Source organism: Pituophis catenifer, unplaced genomic scaffold (genome assembly GCF_029215685.1).
Source record: "Pituophis catenifer annectens isolate HBS135680 unplaced genomic scaffold, rPitCat1.0.hap2 SCAF_10, whole genome shotgun sequence".
In the NCBI taxonomy this organism is placed as follows: Eukaryota; Metazoa; Chordata; class Lepidosauria; order Squamata; family Colubridae; genus Pituophis; species Pituophis catenifer.
Genome location: NW_027256890.1, coordinates 18007196 through 18020708, shown reverse-complemented (window position 1 = coordinate 18020708; position 13513 = coordinate 18007196). Strand labels below are relative to the sequence as shown.

Here is a 13513-nt window from a genome sequence, read left to right as displayed (position 1 = left end):
CGGGGATCACGAGACCCCCCCCAGCAATCGTCATAAATGCGAGTCCGTTGCCAACTGGCTGGATTTTGATCACTGACCACAGGGATCTCTAACGGTCGTAAGTGTGAAAAGCGGCCCTAAGTCACTTTTTCCAGCGACGCTGTAGCTTTGAGCCATCACTAAATGAACCGTTGTAAGTTCAAGGACTGCCTGTACAGGATGCAACCATGCCTGGAATTGCCTGGCGTTTCAAACCCCACCAGGTGGGGAAAAAATGAGCAATTTTCATGCATTTTGTGGGTTTATTAACAACTGATGAAAAGGAAAGAGATTCCAAGAAATATAATAATTGGAGGGGGGGGGAATTATTTAAATTTTCAAAGCAGGAGGCCCTTAAGTGGCCTGGTTTAGCTTCTCCATCATCTGTTGCTGGATCTTTTTCGGCAGCTCCGGGTTGGTGAAATAGTCTGGAAGGTGAAATGGGGAGGGAAACAGGGTTTAACACCAGCCCTGCTGTGTAGGCGGCCACAGGAATCGGGAATCCTGTGGATCAAAGCAAGGGAAAGGCCTCTGGCACCGCGACTCGAACTCGGGGCCCCCTGTGGACGTGACGGTGTTATCCCTGGATGAGCTTTTTCTCACTGGAGGTTTTCAAGAAACGATTGGACGTCTCTTTGTCCAGGATGGAACTTTCGGCCAGGGAGGGTTGGACTAGATGACCTCCAAAGTCCCTCCCAGCCCTAGGATTCTGTGTGTCCCCTCGATTGCAAATCTGGGATTTATTTAGCCTAGTTGGTTTCTCTGCTTTGCGCTTTTGCTCCTGGGGAGTGTGTCTCTTGTGTGCCAGATCTCTGGTGCGCAATCCACAGAGGGAAGCACTCTGCACATGGTCAGGGGATGGTGTCGTACGCCTCTGGGGCTCTCTCTGCCTGACGCTATTCTCCCTCGGGGCTCTGTCTATCCTTAGAAGCTAAACATTTCTCTTGCAAGGCGGTGCTGATTTAGAAACATCCTTGCAAGGAAAATGTTATTTAAAGAAGAGAAGAAAGGGAAAAAAGAAGGAAGGAAGAGATAAAAAAGGGAAGAAAGGAAGGAAAAGGAAGAAATCAAAGGGAAGGAAAGAAAAAAGGGAAGGAAGAGAAAGAAGAGAAAGAAAAATGGGGAAAGGAAGGAAAAGAGGAAATGGAAGAAAAGGGAAGGAAGGAAGGAAGAAGGAAGGAATAAAAAGGAAGAAAGGAAGGAAAAGAAAAAATCAAAGGGAAGAAAAAAAGGAAGGAAGGAAGAGAAAGAAAAATGGGAAGAAAGGAAGGAAAAGAGGGTAGGGAAGGAAGGAAGGAAGAAAAAAGAAAAAACAAGGGAAGGAAGGAAGTTTAAAGGGAGAACAGTTTAAAGTTTAAAACAGCCAAATCAACTTTCAAGATCCTTTTCGATGCAGAATCTTCAGAAGTTGAATTTAAGCGGCCATTGATTTTAGTCTGAACAATCAGCAAGTTATTATTAATTAATCGCAACAGAGTTAGGCCCCTTTCTTGAAACCTTATTGAGCTTGGGAGCAGGTTCTGCTTTGCTTTTTATTTTTATTTTATTTAAGCCCTGCTTGCTCGGCCCTCTCTCCAGGGATCCCTCCCGACGGAAGGATTAATCGGGGGTCCAAAATAATCCACATTAAAGCTCCGGGGTTGGGCATCTGATCCGGGCAGAAGGAGACGTCCTTGCGGTGAAGGGAGAACATTGGAGGGGGCCACGAAGCCGTCTGGCCAAAAATAAAATCAGAATTTTTTCCACGGTGCCCATCCGATCCCAGCCAATCGGCAGCCCAGGCTGTTGTGTTTTGCACGCGCGTCGATTGGACACCGACACTCCAGATCTCCCCAATGGGGTGTTGTTGAAATAAATTTTAATTCTCACCTGCTGCAAATTCTCGGATATTCTCTGGACGTTTCATCAAGACGTCTCTGGAAATCACCAAAGGGCGAAGAGGAGGAGGAGGAGGAGGAGGAGGAGGAGGGGGAAACAACAGAAAAACAGATTTTCAAAGACTTTTTTTTTCCTGAAGACACCTCCCCCCCCCCCAATCTCCCACCCTGGCTGGCCGGCCTCGTCCCTTGTCAAATTGGTAAATGACCCCCCCCTTCCCTTATCGAGAATCGATAAGGCAATTAGAGACCCAGGAGAAACGTTTAATTTATATCTGCCCTCGTTCTGCGGTCGGCAGGAAAATAAAAATGGGTCTGGGGGCCCGAGCGGAGCTTTCGATGGGAAAATTAAAACCCTCCGAAAAGGCCTTACGAGAGTCAGCCGGCCGAGGAAATATTTATAACAATTAAAAATACCTTCTTTTTTTTTTGTCTGAACAGTTGCAACTACACCGTTCAGGAATCGATAAAGCAATTAGCAAAGAGCTCCAGAAACCGAGGTTTGTTTTTTTTTTAAAAAAAAAGTTGGTTAAAAGAAATTTACCGTTTTATAAAACCTTAGTAAGGCCACACCTGGAATCCTGCAACCAATTTTGGTCACCACACTATCCCAAAAAAAATAAAAAGGATTTCGAGACTTTGGAAAACTAAGAGGATCAAAAGCATGGAGACTAAAACGTACGAAGGACGGCTTCAGGATTTGGATTTAGCCAGTCTAGAGAAAAGAAGAATTAAGGGGGGGACATGTATTTGGGGGGCTGCCCCAAAGAAGAGGGGGGGTCAAATTATTCTCCAAAGCACCAGAAGGCAGGTCAAGAAGCGATGGATGGAAATTAATCAAGGAGAGAAGCAACCTGGAATTAAGGAGAAACTTCCTAACAGAACAATTCACCAGTGGAACTGCTTGCCACTAGAGGTTGTGGATGCTCCATCGCTGGAGGTTTTTAAGAAGAGACTGGACAGTCAGTTGTCTGGAATGATGTAGGGACTCCTGCTTGAGCAGGGGGCTGGACTAGAAGACCTCCAGGGTCCCTTCCATCTCAATTCTATTCTAAATTGAACCGAGGAAGGAAAGGAGAAAAGTCACGTCGATCTGTTCAATTCTAGAATCGTGGCGAATTGGCCACTAAGTGGGAGAAGCCGCACATCCGTTATTACAGGTTGTCCTCGACTTAACGACCGCAACTGAGCCCAGATTCTCTGTCGCTAAGTGAGCGTTGGCTCATTTTATGACCTTTCTTGCCACAGTTGTTCCGTGAATCGCCACCGTTCTTAAATTAGTCACACGGTTGTTAAGTGAATCTGGCTTTCCCCCATGGTCAGAAGGTCGCACAAGAGAATCACGAGACCCCTGGGATGCTGCAACCGTCATAAATATGAGTCAGGGCCCAATGTTGGTCACGTGACTCGGGAGATGCTGCAAAGTTCATGTGAGAAACATTCATAAATCACTTTTTTCTGGGCCTTGGAGGGTTGGACTAGAAGACCTCCAAGGTCCCTTCCTACTTTGTTATTCTGTTGACTTCAAACGGTCACTAAACGGTTGTAAATCAAGGATTACCTGTAATCAGTTGAGCAAGAAAAAAGTGAGCTGCCTTGAGGAAGAAAATGTTTTTTTTAAATCCTCTTTTTGCTCGTTCCTGGAAACCAACCTGAGAAATCCGGACAGCAGAACCTCAATTTCGGTGTGAGCCCGGAGATACTTTTCATTGTTAATTTTGGTGTTGATCTGAGGGGGAAAAGATACAAAAGGAAGACACAAAAAAGGTCCCAGTGATTTGAAAGATCTCTCGGGCCTGGCTTGGTTCGAAACGATTATATTCCTAAAATTGCACGTTTGGTGGTTTTCCCCTTCCCTTACAAAGCCAGCCTACCCTGCAGGGTTGTGTGGAAGATAGAAATGGTAAAACCGCATTGGAGGCTTCAGATCTCCTAAGGAAATTATATTCTGCAGTCTAACGCCGGCACTCGCTGGGCGTGTTTTCCGGACAGGGATTTTTCCTAGGTTTTTTGCCTGTTGTTTTGTGTGTCGGTGTGTTTGTGGCAGCCAATAATAATAATAATAATAACAACAACAATAAATAATAATAATATAAGGAGAAGAGGGAAGGAGGAGAAGAGGAGGAAGAGGAGTAAAAGAAAGGAGTAAAAGGAGAAGAGGGGAGAAGAGGAAGAGGAGTAAAAGAAGAGGGAAGGAGAAGTGGAGGAAGAGGAGTAAAAGGAGGAGAAGGAGAAGAGGGAAGGAGGAGAAGTGGAGGAAGAGGAGTAAAAGGAGGAGAAGGAGAAGAAGGAAGGAGGAGAAGTGGAGGAAGAGGAGTAAAAGGAGAAGGAGAAGAGGAAAGGAGGAGAAGTGGAGGAAGAGGAGTAAAAGGAGGAGAAGGAGAAGAGGGAAGGAGGAGAAGAGGAAGAGGAGTAAAAGGAAGAGAAGAGGGAAGGAGGAGAAGAGGAAGATTAAAGGAGAAGAGGGAAGGAGAAGAGGAAGAAAAAGATTGCACGGATGTAACAGGAAAAATGAAGGAATGGAAAAGGGGGGGGAAAGGATTTAAATCTGCACGCACAAAAAAAAAGTCAGAACTTTCTTCTCTCTCGAATCCAGAAACCAAATCCTAAATTCAAGCAGACCCACATTTGAACCCCAAATCTCAGCGCGGATTGGCACCGGCCTCGGTCCGATTTTGCCATCTCGGTTTTGCACATCCGGGAAGTGGGGTGTGTGTGTCTCTTTGTGATCTCGGCTAGTTTTAGGAAGCTGGCTAGTTTTTTGGGGGGGAAAGCCCCCTCGAGGAAGCCAAGAAGCTTCTTTCCTTTTGTTTATGGTGGGGAGGGGGGTTTTAAGATTAAACTTTTCGGGGAGGGGGCTGGAATTTTCCCTGCAAAGAGAAATTGGCAGCTTGGTCCTTTGCAAGGCTGCGGAGACGATCCTTTCGTTCAGCTTTGGAAAGCAAGGGGGGGTCCTTTTGGCCTCTCCGGGCCTGCCCCCCACCACCCTACCTTGTAGGTCATGAGCTGAAGCTGTTGAGGGGGGTAGAGGGCCCCCGCATCCAGGTTTTCCAGACCTGTCGTGACATCAGCCATTTCGCTGGGTGGCAGCAGCAGCTTCCGTCCGTCCGTCCGTCCCTCCCTCCCTGGCAGGAGCGGCTGTTGGCGCTGTTGCCATGGGGACAGTTGCTAGCGGTTGCAAGGCCTTGCCCGCAGAGGCAGGCCTGTTTCCCCCCCCCCCATTTATGTTTTGCCTGATTTTTTTTAAATCTCCTCTCCCCCCCCCCCTTTTCCTGCTTTCAATTTCCACACCTGACTTTGCAAGGAAAAAGCAAATTCCAAAGGCATTTGAAGAGAAGCCATGGATGGGGCAGTGTGTGAATTGAGTTGGGGGGATTGCATTAATTTTGCTGCAACCAGTCCTGAGGTGCAGTTTGGTTGCATTTGGGCTCCTCAAACCCCCCCCAAAAAACCCCAATTCCGTTGAATTCTTCCTCATAATCCACCCCCTGCAGTTGTGACTTGCACAAAGGCCTTAAAAGGGGGAGGGGGCCGATTTGATCCTTTGCAGGCTGGGTGTTGGGCAGGATTCGAAGCCCACCGGGATGGCCCTGGCAATGAAGCCGGCCGGCCGGCCCGCTCAGTCATATCTTCTGCCACAAGCCAGGGTTAAAAGAGAAACCACGATGCACAAAAGCAGGTGGCCGTGGACTCGGTTTCTCTGGGTTTTCCAATAATGGATTTGATTTTTATTTTTATTTTATTTTTTTTGGCAAGCACAGCCTCCTGTTTCCTTGATGGGCAGAGCACTTTGTAAGAATCCAGCCTGTCTCACTCCCAAAATAAATGCGTGAGGAATATCCGGGGGGTGGGGGGTGGGGAGTGGGGGGGGTGCCCAGGTTGATTTGTCAATAAACAGGCAGAGGGCCTCATTCAGAGAAGGCACCTAAACTCTGGCCTTCCTTCCACCCTTCCTTCCCTCCCTCCCTCCTTCCTTCTTTCCTCTCCTCTTTATTTCTTTTCTTTTCTTTTCGGATTATTTATTTCATTTCCTTCTGCTTTTCTTCCTGTTCTTTCCTCCCTCCCTCCTTCCCTTCCTCTTTCTCTCTTCCCTCCCTCCCTCATCCTTCCTTCCTTCCTGTTTTTCTTCCTCCTCTCTTTTAATTTCCTTCTCTTTTCCTTTTTTCTCTTTTCCTTTTCTCTGCTTGTCTTCCTTCCTCCCTCCCTCCTTCCCTTCCTTCCTTCCTGTTTTTCTTCCTTCTCTCTTTTAATTTCCTTCTCTTTTCCTTTTCTCTGCTTGTCTCCCTCCCTCCCTCCCTCCTTCCCTTCCTTCCTTCCTGTTTTTCTTCCTTCTCTCTTTTAATTTCCTTCTCTTTTCCTTTTTTCTCTTTTCCTTTTCTCTGCTTATCTTCCTTTCATCCTTCTTGTTTTTCTCCCTTCTCTCTTAATTTCCTTCTCTTTTCCTTTTCTCTCTCTTTTTCTTCTTTCCTCTGCTTGTCTTCCTTCCTTCCTTCCATCCTTCCTTCTCCTATTTTACAATAACCCACAACCCTCAGCTCCCGGATGTCCAGTTCCTTAAAAAAATGCCCTGACTCCACGAAACAAAGGGAGGATGCAGAATTAGGCCCTGGGTGTGCCTCTGCTGTCTCGGTGTGCACATTTTCACCACCTCTGTGTGTGTGTGTGTGTGTGTGTGTGTGTGCATTTGCACAAAGGCGGGAAGGAGACGGTGTCCCCCTTCCCATCTCCTCCAGGGATGAGGTCATCGTGGAAACGGAGCAGATTCTTAAATCATCCTGCCATCTCTGATATCCACAAACAGGGCACGCATTCTCGACAGATGTCAATATATATTACGTCGGCCAGCATCTCGGTCTTCCAAGGAAGAGGCACTGAGGGCCGCCAGCTGCTTGGAACATGAATCTTTTAACGTTGGGAGGTTTAGCCAACATTTGGGACAGGCCAACTTTCACGCGCCGGAGTTCAGGTCCCCGGGTGCCCATCGCGGGCAGGATCTCGGCAGGCCTTGCCGCCTCCTGAGGGTTCAGTGAGAGCGACAGGACTACAGCTCCCAGCATCCTTTGCCGTTGGCTCTGCTGGCCAGGTGTCGTGGGAACCCGAGTCCTGGAAGGAAGATCCCCAATTTCTCAACTCTGGGCAAAATGAGCTTGGGGCTGCCTGTGTGGAAGGAGGCCAAAGCCCCCTCGGCTGTGGTTTACTGAAGACGTCATCCTGGGGACAGCAAAGGCCTCTCACCACTCAGCTAAAAGTCCTGAGTTGCATGGAATGCAGAAGCAAAAGGCTACCCATTTGGATGATACAGATGGACGGACGGACAGACGGACAGACAGACAGATAGATGGATAGATAGATGGATAGGGATAGAGAGAGAATTGAGAGGGAGATGTGCGAGAGAGGATGGGTGGATGGGTGGATAAATAATTGGTTGATAGAGAGAGGGATAGAGAGATGGATAGGGATAGAAAGAATAGAGAGGGAGATGCGAGAGAGAGAATGGATAGATAGATAGATAGATAGATAGATAGATAGATAGATAGATAGATGATAGATAGGAAGATAGGGACAGAGGGAAAGAAAGAATAGACAGAAAGATGAGAGTGATAGGATGAATGGATAGAGAGGATGGGTGGGTGGGTGGATAGATGATAGAAAGAAAGAAAAGAAAGAAAGAAAATAGATGAGAGCGATAGAGCGAATGGATAGGATGGATGGATGGATGGATGGATGGATGGATGGATGGATGGATGGATGAATAGGCAGGCAGGCAGGCGAGAGAGATGAGTAGAGAAAGTTGGCTAGCTAGATAGAGAAATGAGAGGGTGGGGGGGCGATAGATACAGATGGAGAGGTTGAGAAGTTGGGGGTCCTGTCTTGAGGGGAGGGGAGGGGAAAGAGAAGAAAGAGGTTGGGTTTGTGGACTTCCTTTCCACCCCCCACCCCCCTGGCCTGGAGAGACCTCTGTGCATGCTCAGAGATGCAACCCCATCTTTGCCACGCTGGCTGGCTGGAAGCACTCAAGGGGTTCAAAGGAAGGCCTGGAGGAAAACCTGCATATGGGTTGACCCGCTCTTCAGGCCTTCTTTAAGGCCAGAGCTGGCAAGCGGCTGTGCCACCCCTTCCCTTCCCCTTCCCCTTCCCTCTTTCCTCCCCCCCCCCAACCTCTCCTCCCTCCGCCCGGCTTTCTTCTAATTGTGATCTGGCCAGCTGTGTTTCAGCACCACGGACAGCTCCTGAACAATGGAACCGCGCTGGCACTTAGGGGCTCTCTGCAAATTCCGACCTGGGAGAAGGAAGGAAAGAAGGAGGGAGGGAGGGGAGGAGGGAGGGGAGGAGGGAAGAAGGGGGCGAGGGCGGGGCAACTCCCCCCCTCCATTCCAACCCCCCCCCTTCCATCTCTGGGTCTCCCCCACCACCACTTCCATCCCCTCCCTGTCCTTGTGTCCTTTAGGGGAGGGGTCACCTCGAAGGCTTTTTGAGTTTAAATCATCCTTTTTCTCCAGTTTCCTGATTGTTTTTCCCCTTAGAATAAAATTCTGGGTCAGGCTGTCCCAGGCCCAAATTTACAAAAATGTTGACCCCTTTTCCAGTCCCACATTGGTGGGCTCCCAGGCTGGGTTTTTAGTTCAAGGAACCGGGGGAGGGGGGGGCGTTAAGAAGGGAAGTTACAGGACGGGGTGGGTTAGGTTGATATTTATTTCAGGCTCTCTTGCATTTTGTGGCAATGCAGTCTGTGATTGTTGTTATTGTTGTCGGGTTTTAACCCTCCCGCAAACGCAACTTAGAACAGCCTGAGATGCAGAAATAGGGAGTGATGAGTTTCGAGGGGTTTTTTATTATTATTTTGGGCACCCCTTTCCCCTCCCCCCCAAACTGGACCCCAACATTTTCCCTCTGAAATTGGTAATGGGAGAGCCAGGAAAAATAAGACAGTTGGGCGAAATTTTTTTAAAAAAGATTTAGAAAAGATGTTTATTTGAGTCGCCTGCTCTTCCAACCGAGAATTGAGGGTGGGAATTTAGCAGCTTGGAAATTTGCTCGAATTTATAGGGATTTATATCACCACCCACCACCCCCACAAACAAACTTTTTCGGTTATATATTCCGGGGAAGAATAGTGAAATTTCTCGGCTGTTGATGTGACTCAAAAAACGGAGAATAATGGTGGCTGTTTAGTTTAGAGGTGCGGCTGTTTTGTTTTGTTTTGTTTTTTTCTAAAAAAAAAAAATTGAAATATCCAAGGAGATTTGTTGACAGCCCTGTGCCGCCCAGAATGGTGCAATGGAGCTTCTCTATTCAGAGATAGTCTACCCTTTGGGATAAATAGAAAAGGGAAATCACAGTTGTTTCTCCGAAGCATCTTCGTGGCCCCTGGATGGGTGAAACAAAGCTGGCGTTTTTATTTTTGTTTGCTGCCACGGAGTTTTCTAAGGTCGTTTGGGTGGCTTTCCTTTCACCATTTGAGACGGTCTTGTATTATTATTATTATTATCATTATTTTAATTCCTTCCAATCTTAGGTGTACATTCCTGCCAAAGGCTAAAAAAAACAATATTCTTCTTTGACTGGCATCACTGCTAAAAAAAAAAACCCTTTTTGATTCAAATTCTGGGCTGTCTGAATCCACGACCTGTGTTTAATTCTTGCTAGCCAGGATGGGATTTCCAGGCCAGGATCTGAAGTTTTTTTTAAAATGCAGTAAAATCACTCCCGGACCTGAAAAATACCTGTAGCAATTGCATTTCGTCAACATTGCCTAGCCCTGTGCTGGAAGCCATGTTCAAATCTTAATTTATTTACTGCTCACTTGGTTAAATTTCATTTTCTGCCCATCTGATCATAGGGTAACTCTGGGCAGCTTCCAATGTTTAAAATATTATAGAAAATATTATATTTATATATAATATAAAATATATACAATATTGCAGTGTTTCATATCCATTCAAAGCACTGAAAAAAGGTCTCCTACGACCAATTTTCACACGACTGTTGCATCATCCCCTTGATCGCCTGCTCAAAATTCAGACGCTTGGCCACGGACTCGTATTTATGACGCTCACAGTGACCCTGGATCTCAAGATTCCCCTTTTGCGACCGTCATAAATAGGAACCACTGACCAAGTGTCCGAATTTTGATCACCTGGGAGATCGGGTGCGACCGATTCTGAGCCTGGGAGATTCTGTGACCGTCATAACTATGAACCACTGGCCAAGTGTCCGAATTTTGATCACGTGAGCCCGGGAGATTCTGCGACCGTCATAAATACGGAGCACTGGCCAAGTGTCCGAATTTCGATCCCCGTCATTGTGCACATGCTTCAAGTCGTTCCTAAATCCCCTTTTTCCCAGAGCCGTCGTAACTTTGAACGGTCACTAAATGAACTGTGGTAAATCGAGGATTTAGCTGTCATCCTCTTCCCCTCCCTTCCCCTTCCCCTCCCCTTCCCCCCCCCCCCCGGATCTTGCAGGGGAAGAGGAGAAAACAGCCGGTCTGGCAGCCTTGTGCGTTTTTCTCCCGAGTTGGCACTTTGTGGCCCGTCCCTAACTGTGACACGGTTATTAGTCCAAGGGAGAAGAGCTGCCCGGGTTGAAGGCTGCGTTGGGGTGGAAGGGAAAAAAGGGCTGGAGAAGCGGAGGAGGCGACTCCGACCTGCCCCACACTGCCGGACCTGAGCTTCAGGAGGGTTGGGGGGGGGCGGGAAAAAGCCCAGAGAAGAAGGGGGCCCGAGAAGGCGGTGGGGGGACCCCGGAGAAAAACCCAGCCCCAAGAAGAAGAAGAAGAAAGAAGGAAAGAAAGAAGAAGAAAGAAGGAAAGAAAAGAAAAGAAGACAAGAGACAGACGGAGGTGAGGATTAACCACCGCGAAGCCTCCAGCCAACAAAAGTTGATCCATTAAAACTTCATTTAAGGGCACTATTTTCCCCCCCTCCCACCTTCCTCCTCCTCCTCCTCTTCCTCCCGGCTTGGCCATCGCAGGCCCCCCACCCCCAACCCCCACCCCCGAAGCGTCAGGATGAGGGGTCGGAGCGAAAACTCGTGAGGAAGAGGGGCCGCCTTTGCCTTTGCAACTCCGGGTTTTAAGCGGCCGTCGGGAAAGGAAAAGAGGACCAAATAAATAACCAGCAAAAGAGACACGATTGCATTCCCTTTATTATTCTTATTCTTATTTTATTCTTATTTTTTTTGAAAAGCCGAATCTAATTTTTTGTTTTTTGTTTTCCTGGCGAAGGAAGCTCGGCGGGAAGGGGGGGAGAAAAAAAAAAAGCGGACATGCCATTCAATTAAATCCAGACCGGAGGGGCTCTTTCCCCCCCCCACCTCCTGTTTCTCCCCCCCCAACTCCCCAACCCCCCCCCACTCCGAAACTGCCCGTCGCCTTTCATCTTCTTTTGTCTCCCGCTGCCAATTTCCTTTTTCTTTTATTGGGCAAATCCTTTTTTGCGCTTAAATTCTCCTGATTATTCTGGTTTTTTGTTTTTTTTTGTCTTTTTTTTTAAACCCCATCGCTGTTATTGAGGAGGGGGGGAAGGGGGGCGCCGCGTTTCCGAATTTGAGGCTCCGCTCCGGGTTCTGCGCCTTTTGGACCAATGAAGGAACCGGATGCTATCAAACTTTTCATTGGACAAATCCCTCGGAATTTAGACGAGAAGGACCTGAGGCCGATTTTCGAACAATTTGGGAAAATCTACGAATTGACAGTCATCAAAGATAAATACACCGGCATGCACAAAGGTAAGGAGACGGGGGGGGGGGGAGAGAGAGAGAGAAATCGGTGGTGGGGGGGAGTCGAGGATGGCTGGTTGGTTGGGGGGGCGGACGGGAGGGCACCGACACCCCCCTAACTCCAAAGACCTTTAAAAGAGTGGGGGGTGTCCCCCATAAATCTATGGGGCCTCCCTTCCCAGGTAGGAGGGAGGCCGTGGAACTCAGCTGGGTGGGGGGAGAGAAGCGATGGGGGAGGCGTGGGTGGGTGGGTGTTGGGTTGCGGCCGACGGGGTGGGGGGGGGCACAGCAGATGGCAGGAGACTGAGCTGGGAGATTTGCATGAATTAGAAAGTGGGGGGGGAAGGACCCCCCCTCCTCTCCTCTCCTCCTTTCCTTCCTTCCTTCCCTCCTTCGCAGGGCATGGCAGAAGCCGAGAGGGCCCCGTTAAAAAAAGAGGGGGAGGGAGGCTTGCAAAGAGTTGGGAAGGTGCAAACAAGGGGGGGGCGCTGCGATCAGGGATGGGGTGGGGGGGGGTTAGAAGCAGGGGTGGGGTGGGGGGGCTTGGAAGGGGGGGTTAGAAAGGTGCCTTGGTTAAGCAGGCTGGCGGGACCCCCGGGCAAGGGGTTTGGGGGGGGGTCGATGGAGCGTTGGTTTTTTTGTGCCAGGCGCAAGGTTGGTCTGTGGTTTGTCGGAGATGAAAACAAGCTGGGATTAGACCGAGGCTCGTCTGGCCCGGGAGAGAGTCTGGGGCACCGATGCCCAGGGGGGGGAGGAGGAGGAGATGGTCACGGGAGGCCGTTGGGGGGCCTGGCAAGGCTGCCGGCGCTCTTGAGGGAACAAAGAGGAAATATCGGGGGTATTTTTAGCCCAGCCTGGCCTTGGCGCTGGGGGAACCTGCCTCGCCAGGCTTTCCAAAGCGAAAGACGCCAAGATTGACTCAGCTCCGGCTGCTTTTTTGGCTTCCGAAAGGGAAGGCTGCCTGCCTGCCCGCCAGCCCGCCTTTGGCTGGCATGCCCGATGCTCCCCTGGAGCTGCCCGAGAGCGGCTTGGCCTGCCCGCCGTAACTCCAGGAGGGGACGTGAGTTTGGCTTGGCTCTCTGGAGATGGGGGGTGGGAATTGGGGAGACCGGGGGGTGGGGGGTGGGCACTCAGTGGGTGTTGGGGAAAGCATCTCAAACTTTGATATTTGGACGAGGGGAGGGAGGGAAGAAGGAAAGAAGGAAGGAAAGAAAGGATAGAGAAGGATAGGAAGGAGGGAGGGAGGGAGGAAGAAGGAAGGAAAATAAGAAATGGAGGGAGGGAAGGAAGGAAGGAAGAAAAGGGTAGAGAAGGATAGGGAGGGAGGAGAAGGAAGGAAGGAATAGGGGAAGGAAGGAAGAGAGAAGGATAGGAAGAAAGGAAGGAAGGAAGGGAAAAGGATAGGAAGGGAGAAGGAAAAAGAATAGAGAAGGATAGGGAGGAAGAGAGGGAGAAGGAAGGGAGGAAGGAAAGAATAGAGAAGGATAGGAAGGGAAGGAGAAGGAAGGAAGGAAGGGAGAAGGATAGAGAGGGAGGGAGGGCGAAGGGAGGGAGGGAGGAATAGAAGGATAAAAAGGAAAGAAGGAATAGGAAAGGAAGGAATAGAGAAGGATAGGAAGGAATGAAGGAACAGAGAAGGATAGGAAGAGAGGGAGAAGGATAGGAAGGGAAGGAGGGGGAAGGAAAGGAAGGAAGGAAGGAAGGGAAGAAATAGATAGAGGAGGGAGAGAGGAAGGAATAGGGAAGGAAGGAAGGATTTTCTCCCCTTCAACACCAGGATAATCTGCATTGGTTTGTAAACATCCCCCTGATTTCAAAGGAGCCAAAAGCAAGACGCAATTCCCCAGAGCCAAGTCAGCTAAGAATAAAATCTAATTAACACCACGGTACTAAAGGAA

At 49.0% G+C, this 13513-nt stretch overlaps 2 protein-coding genes across 2 annotated transcripts in view; one reads left to right on the top strand and one right to left on the bottom strand.

The window, feature by feature from the left end:
- Positions 1-372: 372 nt before the first annotated feature.
- On the bottom strand, positions 373-4970 carry RIIAD1 (regulatory subunit of type II PKA R-subunit domain containing 1). The gene is made up of 4 exons (XM_070951124.1): positions 4887-4970; positions 3548-3624; positions 1888-1934; positions 373-446 (listed from the first exon to the last, which is right to left on the bottom strand). The coding sequence occupies exons 1-4, from the start codon at positions 4968-4970 to the stop codon at positions 373-375; spliced, it is 282 nt and encodes a 93-aa protein (XP_070807225.1).
- Positions 4971-11479: 6509 nt separating this feature from the next.
- Positions 11480-13513, top strand: part of CELF3 (CUGBP Elav-like family member 3) — a 28131-nt gene continuing 26097 nt past the window's right edge. Inside the window, 1 exon segment of the mRNA XM_070951047.1 lies at positions 11480-11624. Coding sequence (XP_070807148.1) covers positions 11480-11624 — 145 coding nt within the window.